The 23,427-nt window shown below is 41.8% G+C and overlaps 1 protein-coding gene across 8 annotated transcripts in view; it reads right to left on the minus strand.

Annotated features, from left to right (window-relative positions):
• TOGARAM1 (TOG array regulator of axonemal microtubules 1) overlaps positions 1-23,427 on the minus strand; it is a 138,006-nt gene that overhangs the window by 95,505 nt on the left and 19,074 nt on the right. For 7 of the 8 annotated variants that reach the window (XM_059659146.1, XM_059659121.1, XM_059659130.1 and 4 more), the window contains exons 2-3: positions 7,406-7,562; positions 1,895-2,029 (exon numbers count right to left, since the gene is read on the minus strand). In XM_059659146.1, the coding sequence (XP_059515129.1) occupies positions 1,895-2,029; positions 7,406-7,562 (292 nt within the window). The remainder of the gene's footprint in view (positions 1-1,894; positions 2,030-7,405; positions 7,563-23,427) is intronic. The other variant, XM_059659113.1, reaches the window with a different exon arrangement.

Here is a 23,427-nt window from a genome sequence, read left to right on the forward strand (position 1 = left end):
GTCTGGGTCCCCCAGAGCCTTGCCCTGGTGCTGGAGCTCAGAGGAAGCAGGACCTTGTAAGTTCTGTTTGTGGTGTCGGCCTTTTAAGAGGAACAGCTGGGTTTCCAGCAGCCTCGGTGTCACTGAGCCCCAAGTTGCACTGGTTTTTACAGCCCAAAGTTACAGGGACTTCTCTTCCCAGCTCCGGGGTCTTGGTCCGGGTTTCTGGTGTGGGGCTGGAACCCCTTGCTCCTCATGGGTGGCCTCCACAGAGACGATCTCTCTCCCGGTTAAAAAAAATGATACACATGGGTGCTGGACCAGCCCATTCTGCACTTCCTCACCTCCTACCAGTCTCAGTGTGCTTTATTTACTTTTCTAGTTGTAGGATTTCCATTCAGCCAGCTTCCAGGTGTTTCTGGATGATGGTTGTTCTGTATTTTAGTTATGGTTGTGGGAGCCGGTATTTACCTATGCCGCCATCTTGGTTCCTCTCTAAATCTTGACTTTAGAAGAACATGGCATCTCTTTAGCCACTGCTCTATAATAGGTATTCTGAGAGGTTATAGAAAATTAGATGCACTACAAAGATCTGATTAAGCACTGAGAGTGAAGGTAGCCTTCAAAGGTAATGTAACCATTTAGGGATATCCTAAACAGGAACAGGCCAAGCAACACAGAAAATCCTCTCTGCATCTATTAATTATGAGTCCCGCCCTGACCAGTTTGGCTCAGTGGATAGAGCGTCAGCCTGCAGCCTCAAGGGTCCCGGGTTCGATTCCAGTCAAGGGCAAGTACCTTGGTTGCGGGCACATCCCCAGTGCAAAGTGTGTAGGAGGCAGTTGATCAATGTTTCTAACTCCCTCTCCCTCTCCCTTCCTCTCTGTAAAAAATCAATAAAATATATTAAAAAAAAATTATGAGTCCCAAAGGCATCTAGCCAAGATTTAGGAAATACCTATATTATTAAGAAAGATAAATTATTTTATTGGGAAGAACACCACAAAGGAAAACTTTATGGAATTACATGGCCCTTTGGAGTGGATGGAGGAAAAGGTAGTTAAAATATAAGTGCTATATTAACTAAATCCTCTTTACTAATTTCAAATGAGAATTACTTTTCATCACCAAATACAGAAAGAGGTACATACATCGGTATCATTCAAAAAAATTTAGTAAGTGTACAACAAAAATGAAAATATCTCTTAGAAATATTTGATTTGTTCCTACCTCTAAATAATACTTGATAAAGCTATTACTTAGCATGGAAGAAAAAAAACACATTTTCAAATCCAAAATCCATATGACTGACAGCCTCAAGTCTTCCTTTTGTTCTATATCTTTCAGACATATACGAGATCTGAAATGAAAGCTAGTCAGGAAGTTATGGTTCCTAACAGGGAATATAATAAATTCTAAATAGCCTCAAAATTTAAAACTGTTATGGAAAATAACTCTCTTCTGCTAACACAGTACTCCTTAATGAATAATATTACGTTCAATTACTTGGTATTAAAATGCTCATCTCCACCATGAGTAGAAACTCTAATTTTAATCAGTGACTATAATAATAAAAGCATAATATGCTAATTAGACCGGACATCCTTCCAGAGGAAGCTGGGGCTGTGAGGGAAGCCTGGGTCCCAGGTGCCAGAGGGAAGCCAGTGCCGGTAGCTTGGGGAAGAAAGGCCTACTCTTGCACGATTTTCTTGTATTAGGCCAGCCTCTAGTATTTATATGAAGATTATGGTATTTAGCATTTTGGGGTAATAGCTATTTAAATGTTATGAAAATTTTTACTAAAATATAATTTTTTTGATGAGTATGATTATACAAAATAACATACAAGCTAGGTTTGAAAACCCCACACAACATTTATATATCATTTGTATTTAAATAAATTTGGAATTGAAACCTTTATCTTGATAACTGTTAGTTGTCCCCAGGTATTGTAAGTCAGAATCCACACTTCCAGTTTTACCACATATCTGTGAAAATCCAAGTTGTCCACATTTCCCAGAAAGATTTGTCTGATGAGTCCCAGTAGTGCCTTTGGAAGGAAGAATAAAAATATAATAAAAGTTAGCTTTATTTCATGAATAAATCTAATTTCATAAATGGTATCATTTGTGTGGAAGTAAATATAAAAATACATGGATAGTGATCATGGCAGGCAAGAAAGGCATAAAGCTTTTGCTACTGGCAGAGCTGATTAGCAGCAGGGATTAAAGGACAGAAAATAGACAGGTAAAGTACAGAGAAAAGCATATTGAAAAATGCAAACAAAGGCAGTTTCTTCCTACATGCTCCCTTCTCTTACCATGGAATGTTCCTTCAGACCTGGCTTTCCTTCTTCCTAGTATTTGTAGTATACACTCAACCCCCAAAATTTCTATTGCAAAACACGTCTACCTTCTTTCCTAACATATAACACAGCATTCACATAGCTTCCAATCTTATCCAGGTATACTTCCCAGATTGCTTTCCCTCTCCTGTGGCTAGCTAAGGTTAATTCTGGGCAGAGGAATAAGTCTGAATTAAAGAAGGTAATAATGGCCTCTCTGGAATTCATTTACCTATAATAATAAAAGTGTAATATGCTAATTAGATTGGACGTCCTTCCGGACAACCTTCTGGATGAAGCCAGGGCTTTGAGGGAAGCTAGTGCCAGCAGCTGGGGGAAGGAAGGCCTACTCTTGCATGAATTTCATGCATCAGGCCTCTAGTCCTATCTAATAAAAGAGAAAAATGGTAATTGGCGTACGACGATACCCTTTTCATTGGCTAATCAGGGCTATATGCAAATTAACTGCCAACTATGATTGGCAGTTAACTGCCAACTAAGATTAGCAGTTAACTGCCAACAAGATGCCGGTTAATTTGCATATGTAGGCACAATGCAGGGAGGCGAAAGGGAAAGCAGGAAGAAGCCCCCTGCCACTGACAGTGATCGGAAACCCAGGGGGGAGCTAAGAGCTGGGGGGCAGGGCAAAGGCAGCCCTGGGGCCGCCTTTGCCCTGCCCCCCAGCCATGATCGGAGAATCAGGCGCCTTTGCCGCCCTGGCCAGTGATAGCAGGAAGTAGGGGTGGAGCCAGCGATGGGAGCTGGGCACGGTCGAAGCTGGCAGTCCCGGGAGCTAGGGGTCCCTTGCCTGGGCCTAAAGCGGAGCCCACGATCACGGGGCCGCTGCAGCTGTGGGTCCCCGCTGCCCGGGCCGGACGCCTAGGCCAGAGGCGTTAGGCCTGGGCAGGGGCGGAGCCTGTAACCACGGGGAGCTGGGGGTCCCCTGCCCAGGCCTGACACCTCTGCCGGAGGCCTCAGGCCTGGTCAAGGGGCCGATCTGGTGATTGGTGATCGGAGGATGATGAGGGTCAACTCCTCTGGCCGAGGCATCAGGCCTGGGCGGGGGGCTGAGCCGGGGATTGGGGGGATATGATGGTCCCCTTGCCCAGGCCTGAAGCCTGGATCAGAGGCGTCAGGCTTGGGCGGGGGGTGGAGCAAGCGATCAGAGGGAGATGGGGGTCCCCTGCCCAGGCATGATTCCTGGGCCAGAGGCCTCAGGCCTGGGCGGGGGCCAGAGCCAGTGATCGGGGGGAGATAGGGGTCCCCTGTCCAAGCCTGACACCACTGGCGGAGGCGTCAGGCCTGGGCAAGGGGCCGTTCAGGCAATCGGAGGGTGATGGGGGTCTATGCCTCTGGCCGAGGCATCAGGCCTGGGCAAGGGGCCGATCCTGCGATTGTATGGTGATGGGGGTCAACACCTGAGGGCTCCCAGTATGTGAGAGGGGGCAGGCTGGGCTGAGGGACACTCCCCTCCCCACACACACCCAGTGCACGAATTTCGTGCACCGGGCCCCTAGTTTATATATAAAATCAGCTGATCACTTGCAGTTCTGAAACTATTTTAAAAATTCTCTTCTTATAATTTCAAGTTCCTTTATCCTTCAGGTACTGGACATCTTCAAGGTTAATTCTCACATACATGCTTTTGTTATTCTCCCTACCTGCAGTAGTCCCTTTTGCCTCACTGCCAATCACAGACCCTTTGTTCTTTTTTTTTTTTTTAAATATATTTTATTGATTTTTTAACAGAGAGGTAGGGAGAGGGATAGAGAGTTAGTAACATCAATGAGAGAGAAACATTGATCAGCTGCCTCCTGCACACTCCCCACTGGGGATGTGCCCGCAACCAAGGTACTCGCCCTTGACCAGAATCAAACCTGCGACCCTTGAGTCCGCAGGCTGACGCTCTATCCACTGAGCCAAACCAGTTAGGGCAACCCTTTGTTCTTTAAATCCAGCCTCTTTCTTGGTATTTTTATAAATCACTTCAATACCTATTATCTTTTCCTTTCTTGAATTCCTATATACTTATAATCTGTAACATCCAATCTAGAATTGGGTTATATGTTGTCTTATCATTCAGTTATTTAAAATCTGTACTACTAGGCCCTAGCAGGTTTGGCTCGTGCATAGAGCATTGGAATTTGGACTGAAGGGTCCTGGGTTCAACTCTGGACAATGGCACATGCATCAATTGCAGGCCCGAAAATAAACATTAAACTATACAATCATTATGACACTTCATTTTTATATGAAAATACCATGGAATACTACTTACTGCATAAAGATCTATAAATTCTACTAGGATAACAATGTTTTCTAAATATTGTGTCCAAACTCATAGTCAACAAATTTCAGTAACTGATATCATTTGAATATTAAATAAATGTTAACATCTATGACAAACTCCATCTTTACCTTATAAAATATTTTTCATTTCCAACTAATTTTGTTAACACATACATGATCATTTTTCTAATTAGTCAGGTGTTAAGTTTTAACATCTTTCTCTACTCCCCTAGTCATCAAATTTTCCTAATTATTCCTTTTATTCCATTTGTAAATAACTATCAACTAGCTTTTTTCCTTTACAATAACAACAACAAATCTCCAATAGGTCCCTATAGCTTACCAGTATGAGCAGCTTAGCTACAGGGATCCCTAAATCCAAATTTATCTTTGACCATCTATAGTGAATCTTGTCTTTACACAGCTCCCAGAATATCTCAAGCCTTTTCTTAATGTAAGCCTTTGAGCCCAGCTGGTGTGGCTCAGTGGTTGAGCATGGATCGACCCAAGAACTAAGAGGTCACTGGTTTGATTCCCAGTCAGGGCACATGCCGTTTTTGGACTTGATCCCCAGAAGGGGTGTGCAAGAGGCAGCTGATGGATGATATTTCTCTCTCATCAATGTTTCTCTCTTTTTATCCCTCTCCCTTCCTCTCTCTCTTTCTTAAAAAAAAAAAAAAATTCAATAATGTTAAGCCTTTGCACTTGTCATACTTTCCATCTAACTACTTGTATCATATACATCCCAAAAAGATGAAATTCAAATACTATCTCCTCTTCAATGTCTTTTCTGACTGATATGCCCATGCCAATGCCAATGTACTCTGAACTACTATATTTACTTTCTGTAACACTTACTTAGACAATTAAACATCTTTCTAGTTGCTCTAACCAAGAAAACCTTATGGTACTCTTGACTTTTCCCTCCCTCCCCTCCCTCCCTCCCTCTGTCCCTCTATACCAGGGGTGGGCAAACTTTTGGGTTCTTAAACTGGACCGGAGGGCCGGAACAAAAGCATGGATGGAGTGTTTGTGTGAACTAATATAAATTCAAAGTAAACATCATTACATAAAAAGGTACGGTCTTTTTTTTTTTTAGTTTTATTCATTTCAAACGGGCCAGATCCGGCCCGCGGGCCGTAGTTTGCCCATGGCTGCTCTATACCCAATCCATCAACAAATCCTATCAACTCTACCTTTGACATATAATCGGAATCTAATCACTTTAATTACATTCACTGCTACTCTGGTCAAAGCCCCCATCAATTCTAGCCTGGATTACTACAACAGACTCCCTGTTTTCACCCTTGCCCTCCTTAAGTCTATTTTAAATATAATGTTCAAGCCCTAGCTGGTTTGGTTCAGTAGATAGAACATCGGTCTAGGGCGGTGATGGCAAACCTATGACACGCGTGTCAGAGGTGACACGCGAACTCATTTTTTTGGCTGATTTTTCTTTGTTAAATGGCATTTAAAAATATAAAATAAATATCAAAAATATAAATCTTTGTTTTACTATGGTTGCGAATATCAAAAAATTTCTATATGTGACACAGCACCAGAGTTAAGTTAGGGCTTTTCAAAATGCTGACATGCCGAGCTCAAAAGGTTCACCATCACTGCTCTAGAGGGCTTGAAGGGTCCTGGGTTTGATTCTGGTCAAGTGCACATGCCCGGGCTGCAGGCTCAATCCCCAGTAGGGTGCGTGCAGGAAGCAGCCGAGCAATGATTCTCTCATCATTGATGTTTCTCTCTCTCTCTCTTTCTCTCTGAAATCAATAAAAATATATTAAAACAAATAAACAATAAATAAATATAATGTTCAAAACAAAGCAAATGATGTTATTTCTTTCCTCAAAATATCCCTCATTCAGAGTAAATGTCAAGTTTATTCAATAGCCCATTAGGTCTTATAAATAAGAACACCTAATATTTCTTTTTTAAAAAATATATCTTTATTGATTTCAGAGATGAAGGGAGAGGGAGAGAGAGAAACATCAATGATGAGAGAATCATTGATCAGCTGCCTCCTGCATGCCCCCTACTGGGGACTGAGTCCACAACCTGGGCATGTGCCTCCTACTGGGATTGAACCCAGCACCCTTTAGTCCGAAGGCCAACGCTCTATCCACTGAGACAAATGGACTAGGGTCCTAATATCTCTTGAATTTCATTTTCTCCTTCTCTTCCTCTTATTCATTTCATTCCAGACTTAACAGACTCTTTGATCTTTCTCAAACTTGTTCCATACTCTGCACTTGCTGTTCCCTCTTCCTGGAATTATTTGCTCTTCTCTCTTGATATCTATGTAGTTTGTTTCAAGTATTTTTATCTGATTATGGCCTTCTTTCAATACATTATTTAAAATAGAACTTCCTTCATATTCCTCTTCTCTGCTTATTTTTTTCCATAGCATTTATCACCATCTAATCTGTTTTACATTAATTTAATGTCTGCTTCATTCCAAACAGACTGCAAGATCTACTAGGCACAAAGCTTTTCCTCTTTGTTGACAGCTATATGCCCAGTACTTAGGAAAGTACCTGACACATAGGAGATACTCAATAATATTGACTTATATTAGGACTTAAAGGGTTTCAATGAGAAGCCCCTCCAGGGTCTTAAGAGACAATTTATGTCTAAGTGTCCGCTCTTATCAGATCTTTAACAAATATTTATTGAATCTAAATTGCCTACTAGATTGTAAGTTCTATGAGCCCTTAAATAAACTATAAAGTTTAGAGACACATTTCACTTAGTTCAACATATCAATTATCTGCACGTATTACTTACCAGCAGCACATACAGGAAGTGAATCTGAGTTAAAATCCCGACTACTTTGAAATAAGTTTCTTGATACTCTTTTTCTGCTAAAACATAAATCATCATTGACTGACATTCCTTGGGAGGGCTTTAATTTTGACGAAGGGATGAAATCATATGCTGAAAACTATAGAAACAGAATAAGTTAGCAAATTTGTGTTAAGGCTACTTGTGCAATAACTGAGATAATAATTTAGACCCAATTATAAAATTCAGATTAAAAGAAAAAATTATAAATTTATCAAATATACAATGATACAAGTAAACATCCATATTTAGTATGGTAAAATAACAGTATTTTTCATTTTATGATAGAAAAAACAAATTTTTCCCTCTTTTTACTACTTCACCCCAAATCTTTTTTATATCTTACCTTCCTATAGTACAAATCTGACAGCTAGGAAACAAAGACTGTAATAACAAAAAGAGTGAAATAGCAACTTGAATAGAGAAAAGAACCTTTTGTTGTTGTTGTCAATCCTTACCCAAGGATATTTTCCATAGTTTTTTTTTAGGGAGAGTGGAAGAGAGAGTGAAAGACAGAGAGAAACATTGATGTGAGAGAAACACATTGATTGGTTGCCACCAGCAAGAACCCCGACCAGGACCTGGGCTAGAGAGGAGGCGGCAACCAAGGTATGTGCCCTTGACTAGAATCAAACCTAGGACCCTTTGGTTTGCAGGCCAATGCTCTATCCACTGAGACAAACAGGTTAGGGTGAGAAAAGTATATTTTTTATTCAGTGGCATAGCCTCTCATACTATGCCATCTGTGTTTCAACATCAGACAGTACATGACAGCTGAAGGTCACTGAACCACTCAACTATTGTTACTGAAGCAAGTTTCTTCTTCCTAGTCTGTAGCCCACATGTAAATGAACACATGGTCATGGTTCCCTTAAAATATATTCTTTTTTTTGTATTCCAATAAAATTGTATTTTTAGATACTTAAATTTCATATCATTTTCACCTGTCACAGAACATTAATTATTCTTTTGACTTTTTTCAACTATTAAAAAAATGTAAAAACCATTCTAGCTCACAGGCTTTACAAAAAAAAGGTGGTGGGCCAGATTTGGCGAGAGGCCGCAGTGTGCAGACTCCAGCTCTAGAAGGGTAAACAGAGAGGTTAGTGACTAAAGCTAATGCCCACATATTAAGATCGACAGGGAGGGTCAAAAGTGTGAGTCTCTGATTCCATGCTGGCGGGCATGGTCAGGGAACTGAGAATTCATCATTTTTTCTCATTCCAGTTACATACAGAAATGGTCTCTCGAGTTACAAGGCCAGGAGACAGGACAGGCCCCAGGGAATGGAGAAGGGGATGGAGACTGCATAGTGCTGCAAGAAGTCGTCCTTAGCCCTGTGGGACACTGCCGGAAGCCGGTCCATCCTTGCTGCTTGACACAGTCACTGCAGGATAGAAACATCTGCACAGCATATGTTTCAAGGGACCTGGCGTATATAGCATACTGTTCTTAATATGTTTGCTCCCCTTAGCGCTGTGTGTTTTAACCAAGGTCACCTCTCCCAGAAAGGTTGTTTCCCCAGGTAGGGATTTTTCCCTGAAGTTAGGGAGGGGATGAAACTCCTTAACTAAGTGCCAGGCGGGTAGTTAATCAATTTAACTACAAACAACCATGCTTAAGCTACATAATCTTTACTCCCTGGAATGGAGATAAGAAACGCCCTAACCTTTGTAATAGAAATTGACAGGATTAAAATCAACTGGTATAAATATGGATGTAACAAGACAATAAACAGCAGAACCTCTCTGGAGATCCAGACCAGAACTTGGCTGGAGATCCTGGCTGGAGATCCTGGCTAGGCTGCTGATCAACTGAACGCTGTCTCCATGTCCTTCCTTCTTCGCTGACTCCGTCTACGCCTTTGGGAACCCCTGGACCTGCTGGGGTTGGACCCCGGCATCTGGCGCCCGAACAGGGACCCTTAGGTAAGTCCCCCCGTACTTGGGACGGATAGGACTGCACCGTAGGGTGCTGCAGACCACCCCTATAGAGGATAAGTAGGGTAAGCGGGTAGTTAGTACAGAACTTAGATTGACAGGATGGGTCATACTGAGTCTAAAGAAAAAAGACTCTGTATTAATCTTTTAACCCATATGCTTGCTAGCAGAGGAGTTAAGGTTACTCCCAGTCAGACAGAAAGTTTTAGAGAAGACGTATGTCAATGGCTTCCTGAGGATGGAACTGTTAATTTAAAAACTTGGACTGAAGTAGGAAAGCAACTAAAGAACTATTACAACTATCATGGATCTGAGAAGGTCCTGCCAAATGTCTTTTCCCTCTGGAATTCAATCTGTGACACCTTGGCACCAGAGGCGAAAACGGTTGAACTTTCTCAAAATTTAAATAGTCCCTCGGCTCCACCCAGAGAGGATACATCATCATTGTCTTCAGCTCAATCTAAAAGCAATTTAGCTATGCCTACTGATCGGGAGGAGAATAAATATCATAAACATGACCATTGGTCCTTTCCAGTCAGTAGAGAGGAGAGAGGCCCTCCCATTCAAAACAGGCTCCCCAAATTAGAAAGGAAGCCTGTGGCTCCTATGAGCTCCATGTCTAAATTTCAAAGGGCGATAAGAGAAGCTGAAGCTAATGGAGATCTTGAATTCTCACTCTGCTTCCCAGTTACATATGAGAATGAGTCTGGTGGGGACGGAAACCCCACCTGGGAGCCTATACCTTACAAAGTACTTAAAGAATTAAAATTGGCCTGCTCTGAATATGGACCTCTAGCTCCTTACACACAAACCTTGGTAGAAACCCTAGCCAGTAAATGGATGACTCCTTATGATTGGTCACAGGTTTGTAAAGCCTGTCTCTCAGGAGGTGATTATTTATTATGGAAAACTGAATATGATGATCTTGCTAAGAAAGCTGTAGCCACTAGCAAAAAAACCAGAAAAGGAATAACCCTAGACATGATATTAGGAGAAGGTGATTTTAACACGGCTCAGGAGCAAATGAATATGCCCACAGAGGCACTTACCAAAGTAACCAGTTGTGCAGTAAATGCCTGGAAATCCCTTATCTTATACAGCAGGAAAAACAACCACCCTTACAGAGGTTAAACAGAAGGTCGAGGAACCATATCAGGATTTCCTTTCTCGCCTCATACAGGCAGTCAAGAGAGTAATCAATAACAAAGAGGCAGCCGATATCCTAATCAAACAACTGGCTTTTGAAAATGCTAATAATACCTGTCAGGCTTTATTAAGGCCGATTCCCAGAACAGGAACTATAAATGATTTTATAAAACAGTGTGCTGATGTAAGTCCAGCATTTATACAGGGTGTAGCTATAGCTGCAGCTCTCAAAGGGGAGACATACCCTCAATATGTACAGGCTATAGGACAAGCCAGCAATAATACAGGTAATAAAAGAAATATGAACTGCTACTCTTGTGGCTTATCTGGGCACTTTAGCAGAGAATGCCCAAATAAAAATAATAATACTCAGGCCAGATGGCAAGCTCCTCGACAGCCTGGAAATACATTAGGGAATAATATTAATCCTCCAAAAACCGTTTGTCCCCGATGTCAGAAAGGATTCCATTGGGCAAAAGGAATGTAGATCAAAATACCATAAAAATGGTCGGCCTTTAAACTCTACAAATAGCTCCCAAGGAGGTTATATCCCATCACCTCAATTGGGAAACTTGAGAAGGGGCCAGCCCCAGGCCCCTGCAATAATAGGGGCATCAACCTTCAACCCCTCTGCAAATTTCGATCAGTCAGTGACCTCTTCAGGGCAACCCCAGGCAGTGCAGGATTGGACCTCCACTCAACCACCCATGCAATACTAACCCCAGACTCGCCAGTAGCAGCCATTCCTACAGGAGTGTCTGGGCCGCTGCCTGAGGGAACTGTAGGTTTAATATTAGGATGGAGCTCCACCTCGTTACAGGGGATCTTAGTCATCCCAGGAGTTGTTGATGCAGACTACACAGGAGAAATACAGATTTTACTTTCCCCACCCACCACGACTATACAGCCCAACCAGAGAATTGCCCAATTACTCCTGTTACCAATACATAAAATAGGGACAGCTGTTACCCAGAAAGCTAGAGGGGCCGGAGGCTTTGGATCTAGTGATGCAGCATTTTGGATACAAGAAATCCATGCTACTAGACTTACAAAAATTTTACAAATTCAGGGAAAACCAATTGAAGGTCTATTGGATACAGGAGCAGATGTTTCCTGCATAGCAGGGAAGGATTGGCCCTCTTCATGGCCCACGCACACCACCTCCACTTCCCTAGTAGGACTAGGCAAGGCATCTAATGTAAAAAAGAGTTCTCAGATTTTAACTTGGGCTGATGAAGATCAACATTCAGGAACATTCTGTCCCTATGTAATTACAACTATCCCCTTTACATTATGGGGAAGAGATATCTTGTCTCAAATGGGAGTTCTATTATATAGCCCCAGTGATAGAGTAACATTACAGATGCTAGACACGAGATTTAATCCAGGAAAGGGATTAGGAAAAGAAAGTAATACCTCACACTCCTCGACAGGATTTATAATTGGGGCCATTGCCTTTAGGACTGCTGATCCCATAGTCTGGAAATCGTCACAACCAGTATGGGTCGAGCAATGGCCCTTAACATCTGAGAAAATATCAGCAGCCCGACAATTAATTGATCAGCAATTAGCAGAGGGACATATAGAGCCATCAAATAGTCCCTGGAACACACCCATATTTGTAATAAGAAAGAAATCAGGCAAGTGGAGACTTTTGCAAGATCTAAGAGCCATAAATGCCACCATGGAAGATATGGGCTCCTTACAACCTGGATTGCCCTCCCCTGTGGCAATTCCACAGGAGTATTGTGTTGTTGTTTAACTTACAGGATTGTTTTTTCACTATACCTCTTCACCCGGCTGATTGTCAAAGATTTGCATTCAGCATACCATCAGAAAACTTTAAACAGCCTTATCAGAGATATCAATGGAAGGTTCTCCCACAAGGGATGAAAAATAGTCCTACATTATGTCAAAAGTTTGTAGATCAGGCATTGCAAGTTATTAGAAAGAAATTTTCAGATCTATATCTTATTCATTATATGGATGATATTTTACTAGCTCATAAAGATCGGGCTACTTTACAGGAAATTCTTACTCAGACCATCCTTGCTTTAGAAGAACATGGTCTAAAAATAGCCCCAGAAAAGATTCAGACTGAACCTTCTTTTTCCTACTTAGGCAGAATATTACATACCTCTACTATCACCCATCAGCCTTTACAATTAAGAAAAGATCATTTAAACACATTGAATGATTATCAGAAACTATTAGGTGATATCAACTGGGTCAGGTCATATCTAAAAATAACCACTCTTGACTTAAAACCTCTATTTGACATTTTAAAGGGAGATTTTAACCCTAAGTCTCCCCGACAATTAACTGTAGAAGGAGAAAAGGCTATAGCAAAAATAGAACAGGCCATCAATAAACAGCAACTACAGTATCTAGATTATTCCAAATCTTGGGCCTTAATTATTCTAGCCACTAAATATACTCCTACAGGATGCTTATGGCAGGAAGGACCATTAGAATGGATACATTTACCTGTCACTCCTAGGAAGATTGTACCACCCTATCCCTCCCTAGTGGCCACTCTCATTATCAAAGGTAGACGACGCAGTATCGAACTCTTTGGAAGAGAAGTTACTGAGATAATAATACCTTATAAAAGAGAACAATTAGACACACTATTACAATTTGAAGAAGAGTGGCAAATAGCTATAGGTAACTTCCCAGGACAAATTTTACATCATTTGCCATGATCACCTTGCAATTTCTCTCCCTACATCCGTTTATATTTCCTATTAAATGTTCAAAAGAGCCATTATCACCTCCTGCCTCCTTAGTATTCACAGATGGCTCCTCTAATGGTAGGGCAGTAACAATCATTGACTCAATAACCCATGTTCAACAAACTCTAGAGACGTCAGCTCAGAGAACAGAGCTTTTGGCAGTTATTTATGCTTTTGAACAATTGCAACAGGTTCCCTTTAACTTGTACACTGACTCTCAATATATAGTTAAATTATTTCCTCATATTGAGACCGCCTCTCTCCCACAAGGAAGAACAGCCATTTTCTCTTTGTTAACTCAGCTACAAACTTACATTCATAAATGAGAAAAGGCTTTCTATATTGGACATATTAGAGCTCATTCCTGCCTACCAGGACCCTTAAGCGAAGGAAATTATCAGGCGAATTTACTAACTCGCCCAGTAGTTTGTACAGCTCTAGAAGAAGCCCGGCGGTCTCATGCCATTCACCATCAAAATGCTTCTGCTCTCCGTCTATATTATCGCATATCTAGAGAAGCTGCTCGAAGTATTGTGCGTGACTGCGGCCATTGTCCTACTCATTTTCCTAGCCCTGCTACTGGAGTTAATCCAAGAGGACTTAGACCCTGTGACTTATGGCAGATGGATATTACTCATGTCCCATCTTTTGGCAAACTTTGCTATGTGCATGTTTGTATTGATACCTTTTCTCATGTTATCCTTGCTTCTGCACGTACAGGAGAAGCCTTTAAAGATGTAAGTCAACATCTATTCCAATGCTTTTCCTACCTAGGAATACCAAGGGCACTTAAAACAGACAATGGGCCTGCCTATACCTCTAGAGCTTTTAAAAACTTATGCTCTACATTCGGCATCACACATACTACAGGAATACCCTACAATCCTCAAGGCCAAGCAGTAGTAGAAAGGGCTCACCAAACTTTAAAAACACAAATTAAAAAATTACAAGAAAATGAGTTTAAATATTCCTCTCCTCATCATGTTCTACAACATGCTCTATTTGTAATTAATATACTAAATGTAGATTCTGAGGGAAATTCCCCGATGTACAGGCATTGGAACCCTGATCTAACTAAACCTAAAGCCCTTGTCAAATGGAGAGACTCGCTTACAGGAGCCTGGAAGGGACCTGATGTACTTTTAACCTGGGAGAGAGGATATGCTTGTATATTTCCACAGGACGCAGACTCACCTGTGTGGATTCCAGACTGTCTAGTCCGACCTTATGTCTCACCGCCCGCCATCTCTGCCTCATCATAGCACACCTGACCAGTGCCCATCTGCAGCAGATGTGCAGCCCTGAGCTGGAACAATCTGTCCATTGGGAGGATCACATGTGCCTCCTTTTTGTCTTTCCACATGTCTCAGCTTTGCCCCACATCTCCTTTCCTTTTTCCTTTTTTTAAAATCTAACTACTTGTTTGCTGGTTCTTTGGCCTTTCTCCTTCTTTCCTGAACACAGCCTTTTCTAGAATATCCCTACCCTACTGTTCCAGGAAGGGCACCTACCTTTTATGCCGTGATTAGGGGTGTCTGGTATATGTCCCATACATGGAGTTGTCTTGTGCCAAGAGCCTGACATCCTGGGCTGAGAAAGCCCTGTTCCGGGACTCTCCTTTGTCCTGTATTGGCCCCTCTTACCCTGGTGTCAAGAGGGACCCTCTTCTAACAATCCAATTGCCCATAGCTGTTGCCTGAGCTCTCTGTTCATGCTGAGGTTGAAGCCTCATGGTGGCTGGTACCATGGATCTGTCTCTCACCCAATAGCGTGAGCTGGGCCCTCCCTGGAGAAGAAACCTGGGTTCCCCAAGATATGTGATCAATGCCGGGGCCCCGCCAGCAGGCAAGGGGATCCCAAGGCAGTTGCTGGGCATGGAGGCCAGAGGGACATAGGCTACCAAGGAGACAGAACTGAACCTCACATCACCCTACTTGGCCCAGAGATGGCTGGTAGTCAAAGACGGGTAAGACCCCACAGGGTGGGGCAACCTAAGACAGGCACAGTCGGGGGCCAGTAGGAGAGAACTTGGGGTTCAAGAGAGGTGGGGCACAGATCCTCACCCCCCCAATGGTTCAGGGGCTTGAACACTCGCCCCTTCTGAGGAAGGTCTCCTGTCCCCATGGCTGCTTCCCGCTTCCCATGGGGCTCAGATCGGGACCCAGGTAAAGACAGAGACTGGCTGACAGCAGCTGCCCTCTCACTGCAACAGGACTTGTTTCCCATTTCTACCTTGGACCACAGGGAAAGGGGCAGCTGAAGGAAAGGGCTGTGTCAGGATGCTGCCTTCTTCCCTTTCTTCTCCCTCTTTTTTCTAAACACTTCCATGCCTTGTAGTTCTTTTGCTTTCTCTTCTTTTTCTCTCTATTACCCTCCATCTTCCATATCAGCTGACCCAGAGGGCACAGCTTACTCCTCCTCGGACACCGACAACACCATCAACCACGGCCCTGATGGACCCTTTGATGCAGCCCTTCAACTCGCTGACGCTTCGGGAAGCCCGTCGCCAGTGATGCCGCCCGGTAGCCAGACAAAGACAATCAAACCAACAACTTGAGGACAGCTGTAATCCCTTGACTGAAGAGGCCGGCAACCTTCTACAGGAATGGGGCTCCTTGTGCACTCCATCCACTATGTTTATAGTTATGCTCACTGTCATTGCTTGAAAGTCTTCTTCTGAGTTTTAAACGGCCCAATCTGAGAGGTGGCCACTGATTTGCATGTGCTATCATTTAAAAAATAAAAAAGGGGGAATTTGCCGGAAGCCGGTCCATCCTTGCTGCTTGACACAGTCACTGCAGGATAGAAACATCTGCACAGCATATGTTTCAAGGGACCTGGCGTATATAGCATACTGTTCTTAATATGTTTGCTCCCCTTAGCGCTGTGTGTTTTAACCAAGGTCACCTCTCCCAGAAAGGTTGTTTCCCCAGGTAGGGATTTTTCCCTGAAGTTAGGGAGGGGATGAAACTCCTTAACTAAGTGCCAGGCGGGTAGTTAATCAATTTAACTACAAACAACCATGCTTAAGCTACATAATCTTTACTCCCTGGAATGGAGATAAGAAACGCCCTAACCTTTGTAATAGAAATTGACAGGATTAAAATCAACTGGTATAAATACGGATGTAACAAGACAATAAACAGCAGAACCTCTCTGGAGATCCAGACCAGAATTTGGCTGGAGATCCTGGCTGGAGATCCTGGCTAGGCTGCTGATCAACTGAATGCTGTCTCCGAGTCCTTCCTTCTTCGCTGACTCCGTCTACGCCTTTGGGAACCCCTGGACCTGCTGGGGTTGGACCCCAGCAGGACACGGCAACCCAGCTAGGGCCAAAGAAGACCACTTTCCCCGCCCCTCTGGGTCAGCCGCTGCCAGCCACAGCCTCTCACAGGCCTTCACCCTCCATCCTCTGGCCCAGGGAGCTGGTCGCAAGTCTAAAATATATTCTAAAGATAGATGAGTCTTTTATTTAAAACAAAGTATATAACACTTTATATATGTCTAGTACTTTACAGTTTCCAATTCCTTTTTCACATACCTCCTTTGATCCTTAAGGTACAAAAGTGCCAGGATAGAATTTTGAAGTTCTACCTAATCATAGTTAAAGAACTAAATGAGAACATGATCCAAGTGTTCAGAATTCTTCACCAACGACAATCTCAATTATTCTGGATCACTTCATATTCAACATGACTATAGAACATTTTAAAAATGGAGTGAACAGACAAGAAATTATACATACTGTCTATATATTTTCTTGAGGTTTACCAACACAATAAAATCTAGACATGTGGTATTCTATAACCCTTCTCAGTAATACTTATCTGTAAACTTTGCCTCTTATCAAATAGTTTTGAAATAAAACAAAATTAAAGTAAGGTAGCTCTGGCTGGTGTGGCTCAATTCCCCATCAGGCACACACATTCTTCCCTCCCTTCCTCTCTCTCTACATATCCTCAAGTGAGGATTAAAAAAATTAAAGCAATGTCTATTTGAAAACTTTTTAGCTACTTGTCAATTAAACTATAAGACTATAAACTACTAAATATACCTTAGGGACTTGTTACTCCTCATCAAATTTTGCGAAAAACCTATGAACTCTTTCAAAAATTAACCCAGAAAAATACCAATGAGAAAAAAAAAATGCCTCGAAGGCCTGACTTTACTTTCTTGAAATCTCATAATTTCTATGACTGATTATATAGTAGTCAGGATTAAAAGGACACAATGGAATAAAAATGAGGCAAATTTCAGTCAACTTCTTATTAGGTACATTTAAAGACATACGCAGTTGAAAGAGTAATTCAGAAAAAATAATCCAGTATGGACATTTTATATTAGATTTATTCTGTAATTAATTTCTGCTTAGAGAACAGAACATTCATATGTATGCCAGACACAACAGCCAGTGGTGGTGGTGGTGATGGGGATAAAGAGGGCAGTGGTCATAGTGGAAAATGTGTGTATGAGTATAAGATTTTCAAGAATCTAGAAGTCAGTCAGGAATTAAACTTGCTATAGAAAATTCTGCAAATATTTAAAACCAGACTTTAGGACACATAATTATTATCAACATGACAGGCCCTTTTTGGTCTCAAAATCAGTCAAATTATTTTTCATCAGGATAAGCTTTGATGACACTAAACAATGAATAAAGGGAAAAGGAAATGAGAGTAAAAGAGAAAAGTGTAAATATATTTTGATAGAGTTATGAGCTAAATTTATAGAATGTGAAGCAGTCTGTTTAGAGTACCTTAGGAACATGGCACTGAGTTTTTGGTCTTTGAAGTTAATATCTAAAATTTTAATTTGTTTAATTCCTTCAAGTTATAGTACATGAAAATATTATAAAAGGCAATTTCATACTTAATATTTTAACAATGATTTAATTCACATAGTCTTATGTACAATTTTGTTTTATTAATTTCAGAGAAGGGAGAAGGAGAGAGACAGAAATATCAATGATGAGAGAGAATCATCAATAGGCTGCCTCCCGCATGCCGCACACTGGGGATTGAGTCTGCAACCCAGGCATGTGCCCTGACTGAGAATCTAACTGTAACCTCCTGGTTCTTAGGTTCATAGGTTGACGCTCAAGTACTGAGCCACACCAGCTGGGCTTATGAATTATTTTAATCTTGCATTTGCTTTCCTATATATTTTTCATAAAAAGATTCTTTGACTTACTAATGCATTTTATTTAATCTACTGGCAAAGGGTATAAACATAGTTTTATTCTATTTTGGTATAGCAGCAAATTATCAGAAAAAGACCTTTAAATAGCTAATGTTCTCAGAAACTACCTATATTCCTGCATTTATTGAACTCATACTAAAATTTATCGTGATTTCCAGTTTGGTGAGCCTTTCATCTTCTACCAGTTCTTTCTGGTTTTACCTGGATTCCAACATTGCCCCTTAATGGTGGTCATTTAAAAACTTTATTCCAATTACCCGAAGTCTCCTTCTGGAACATTGTTGTGTGTTTTTTCAAATCACTTTAAAAACATTTTTATTTTTACTTTGGAGAGAGGAGGGAGGAGGGTGGTGGAAGAGGGAGAAGAAAGGAAGAGAGAGAGGGAGAGAGGGAGAGAAATATTGATTGGTCGCCTCACACACGAGCCCTAACTGGGGATTGAACAGAAACCTGGGTATGTGGCCCGAACAGGAATCCAACCACCACCTTCTGGTGAATAGGGCCATGCTCCAACTGAACCACACCAGCCAGTGCTCAAATCACTTTCCATGCACTTTAAGAAAACACAGTTGTGATATTACATATATAAAATTTTATATACCATTTTTGCACTTAACATAACAAAAGTATTTTCCATGTTAAAACCTCTCTAAGTGCTATAAAGTTTAATTACAAAAGTAGTAACTGCTTATTGCTAAAAATATACATATACATCTATTTATATATACCGAACAACCAGTCGCTATGACGTGTGCTAACCACCAGAGGGCGTGCACAGACCATGGTGGGCATTGGCTGCGGTGGGATGGTAGAGTAGGTGAGCGGGGACACCAGACCAAGGTGGGGCGCTGATCACTGTCATCGGGACGAGCCTCTGGTGGTTACTGAAAATTCTTTGCTCCCGTGCGCTGTGGTCCCACCCGGTGCTCACACCTGCTGCCAGCGCCAGCCCAGCTAGGACCTGCTTCTGGCACCTGGCGCCAGCCCCGATCCTCGGCGCTGTCAGTGGGTGTAGCGGCTGCCGGCCCCGATTGCCCCTCAGGGCTTCTCCACCTCCCCCTGCTCCTGAGGGGCGATTGGGGCCGGCAGCTGCCTCTCACACCTGCTGCGGGGATGGCCCCGTCAGTGCGTGGGAGTGCTGGTGGAAGCGGGGCTGCCGGCAGACAGGGGACCAGGGGCTGCAGTGGGAAGGGCTGGGAGGGGGCGCAGAGGATGGGCTGAGACCCACCCCTGTGCCCACTGCAGCCTCGCAGCTCACAGTTCCTTTCAAGGTGCATGAATTCATGCACTGGGCCTCTAGTAAGATATAAAATAAAATTCTTCTTTGGCACCCTTTCACTAGAATCCTATTGATAAACTGTTAACTTGTCTTTTTCTATATATAAACATTCTCCAATAAGCTATTTTTAAAAATAAAAATAGATCACATAATACTCAATACACCTCATTGAGAAAGTACTCAATATATTGTAGCTACCCTTTCATGTTAATCCATACATATCTGCTTATTCTTTATAATGGTTGTCTAGTGTTCTACATTATGGTTGGACTCAGTTCCCTACTGATGATCATTTTCTTTGTCACAACTTTCCACTATTATAATCTTGCAGCCAACATTGTTATGCACATATCCTTGTATGTATGTATGCATCCTATTAGTATTTCTGTGAAACAGAAATTTGGTAGAACAGAAATACTAAGAATAAAATTGTTAGGTCTAAGGACATAAACTATTTTTAAAGGCTGCATAATATTCTATTGACTAGATATGCCATTCTCCTATTAAGGGAATTTATTTGGTTTACTTCTATTTTTTTTTTAATATTGATAAGGAAGAAATTTTAGTGAGGGAAATGGTACATACTTGACTCAAGATAATAGTGCTGGTAGAAGGAGACTGGAAGACCTTAAAAGGATTGCCACATGTATTACACAGCTAAAATGTATTTCTTAAACAACTAAAATGTTTTCTTTGCTATCCTTAGGCTTCCTACACAAGTGCAGAATACGCAAATTAAACTCTGTAGTTGTCAGCTAACCAGTTTTCTCATAAAGTGTGCAAATAAGACTTACTATGTCCAGTCTGCAATTTTTTTTCTCTTTTCTCATTTCCAGTTTTTCCTTGATTTAGACTATTAGTTGACTCACTTATATGAAAGAAAACAAATTGCAAAATAACGAACAAAATGTTTCTGACTCTTTGATTGATGTTTATTTCTGAAGGTTTCACTAATATATTGTCCTTCTGGGTCCTTACATGAGAATCAAACACATGGCCTGAAAGTGTACCTTTTCTGAGACTTGGACCCTTTCCTCATATAACTGCCTGAACAATATAGCTCTTACACAGTAAATCTGATTCTGGGCAAAGCCTATTTCTGGCTCTGATTTTGACTGAGCACATGGACAACAGTTTCCACACAGATGGCAGTGTGGTGGAAATGGGTTTTGATTTTATAGTCTATTTGGTGATTTCTACTGGATGACAGTATCCTGGTCAGGTAGCAGCTGACAGGGAATTTGGAATTTTATTTCCTTATTGGTGTGTTCTGTTTTTAAATGTACTGATCTCAACTCCTTTACTCTAATAGCCAGAGACTACTTCCTCCATCTAAAACTTAAGATTTTTTTCATGTTTACTTATTTTGGGCCCAATATCTGTCAACACCTACAAAAATCAAATTCCTATACCAAAGATGAAAGGGAATAAAATCCTTGACATTCAAAACGCAGCTCTTCAGTCTACTCAGATCCTCAGTTCTAGTAGGCCCAGGGCAGGGGAAGCTACATCCATTCACCTCCTTGGCCTTCAGCGCAGATCCTGCCTCCGGGCCCGGGCATTGGAGTTGAGCAGTTGGGCTCTAGGGTAGCGGTGGCAAGATAATGGTGGTGGTAGCACAATAGCGGTGGCGTTGGGTAAGTCCACAGCAGGGGCAAGAGTTCTGCTGGGTCAGTGGCAGTCACACGGTGGTTGCATGGAGTCCTGCTGATGTTCGCTGCAGGTGCAGGGGGTTTGGGCAGGATGCACGCATGCGTGGTTTCGGGTCTGGGCCTCCGTGAGTCTGGGTGGTGGCCACGTTGGGTGCCTAGCTACTACCACTCCCGCAGCCTCCTCCCAAGGAGGGCCTTGTAAATCTTTCAAGGTGGTAAGGTCTCCAAGCCTAAGCCTGATCCGGGGAGTAGTTGTGGTAGTAGCAGCTGCTCTGGGGCCAGGCGAGCCTGTACTGTCCGCCCGCCCCTCCCCCCCAGATTCCTACATGCAATGGGACTGACTCTCTCTCTCTCTCTCCTCTCTCTCTCTCTCTCTCTCTCTCTCTCACACACACACACACACACACACACACACACACACACACACACGCGCGCGCGCGCGACACTCATCCTCACTCGGGTCCTGCTGGCCGCCATGTTGGAATCCTCGGATTCATTAAAGTTGTTTTAACCACATTTGTCTTAGAACACTTCAGTGACAGAAGATTTGTCTACTAAGGAATCTGCTTGATTGCTAAACACTTTAGACCACAAACTTAAACAATAGGTTACATACACCTTCCAATAAACATACCTCATTCTGTTAAAATAAGCCAACAAAGCCCTGGCTGGGTGGCTAAGTTGATTGGAGCATTGTCCCATACACCAAAAGGCTGCAGATTTGATTCCTGAGCACATACCTAGGTGGAGGGTTTGATCCCCAGTTGTTTCTTTCTCTCTCTCTCTCTCTCTCTCTCTCTCTCTCTCTCTCTCTCTCTCTCTCTCTCCCACACACACACACACACTTTCCCTCTGTCTAAAATCAATATAAACATATCCCCGGATGAAGATTTAAAAAATAACAATATGCCAACATAAAGCTAGAAAAGAAAAACTAGCTCTGCTTTAGTGTCTAAAGTATCACAGTATCATACACTTAGAAATAGAAAAATATCTTAATTTTTAAAAATTTATTGATTTGAGAGAGAGGAAGGGAGAGAGAGAAAGAGAGAGAGATAAATATCCATTCGTTGTTCTACTTATTTGTGCATTCATTAGTTGCTTCTTGTATATGCCTTGACCAGGGATCAAATCTGCAACCTTGGCAAGTAGGGACCACACAAAGGCCATCAAGTAGAAAAAAATCTTATCTTTCCTTTAAGTAGTTATTATAATGCCGTATATTTTTTAACTGTTAAAATAAAGAAAAAAAATCCTTGAAAATATGGTCAACTTTTTAAATAGACTAGCACCTTCTTCTACCTTAAATTATGCTGCTTTATCATTGTTAGCTCCTCTAAATTACATAGAAGGTAAAAACTTTCCATTTTATGAACATGAAGTATTTTTTGAGCCAACAAATTGGCATATCTTGTCTATCTACAGAGAGTATTAATCAATCAGGATAAAATACAGGAAACTAGAACAAGCTTCTGTTCCAACTGGCTTGTAAAAATCACTATTATGAGGTTAACTAAGTAAAACCCACAGATTGCTAACATTTCTTTTATTACTTATGATTTAAATGTACTGTCTCTTTAAGGAAAAAATGGTCTTGCCAAAAGTTGTACATTCAAGGGAAAACAGACAAACTCTGAATTTAATTAATGACCTTGGTCACTAGAACAAGAAAAAAAAATGTTCTTAAGCAAACAAAGTTTTCATATTGGTATATAATTGTAAAAACAAGTAATTGTAAAAATCCTATTTACAATGGCTCTTTGGACAACCTACACTCATTTAAAAACAGCTATTTGTCACCATCGCTACTCAGTGGTTAGAGCATTGGTCTGCCTCAAGTTCAATTCCCACTCCATGGGGCTTTGTGCAGGAGGCAATCAATCGATGTGTCTCTCTCACATTGATGTCTTCTCTCTCTCTCCCTCCCTCCCCTGCCCTTCCAATCTCTCTAAAAATCAATAGGGAAAATATCCTTGGGTGAGGATTAACAAAAAAACAAACAAAAAAAACTATA

This window comes from Myotis daubentonii, chromosome 1 (assembly GCF_963259705.1).
Source record: "Myotis daubentonii chromosome 1, mMyoDau2.1, whole genome shotgun sequence".
NCBI classification, from domain to species: Eukaryota; Metazoa; Chordata; class Mammalia; order Chiroptera; family Vespertilionidae; genus Myotis; species Myotis daubentonii.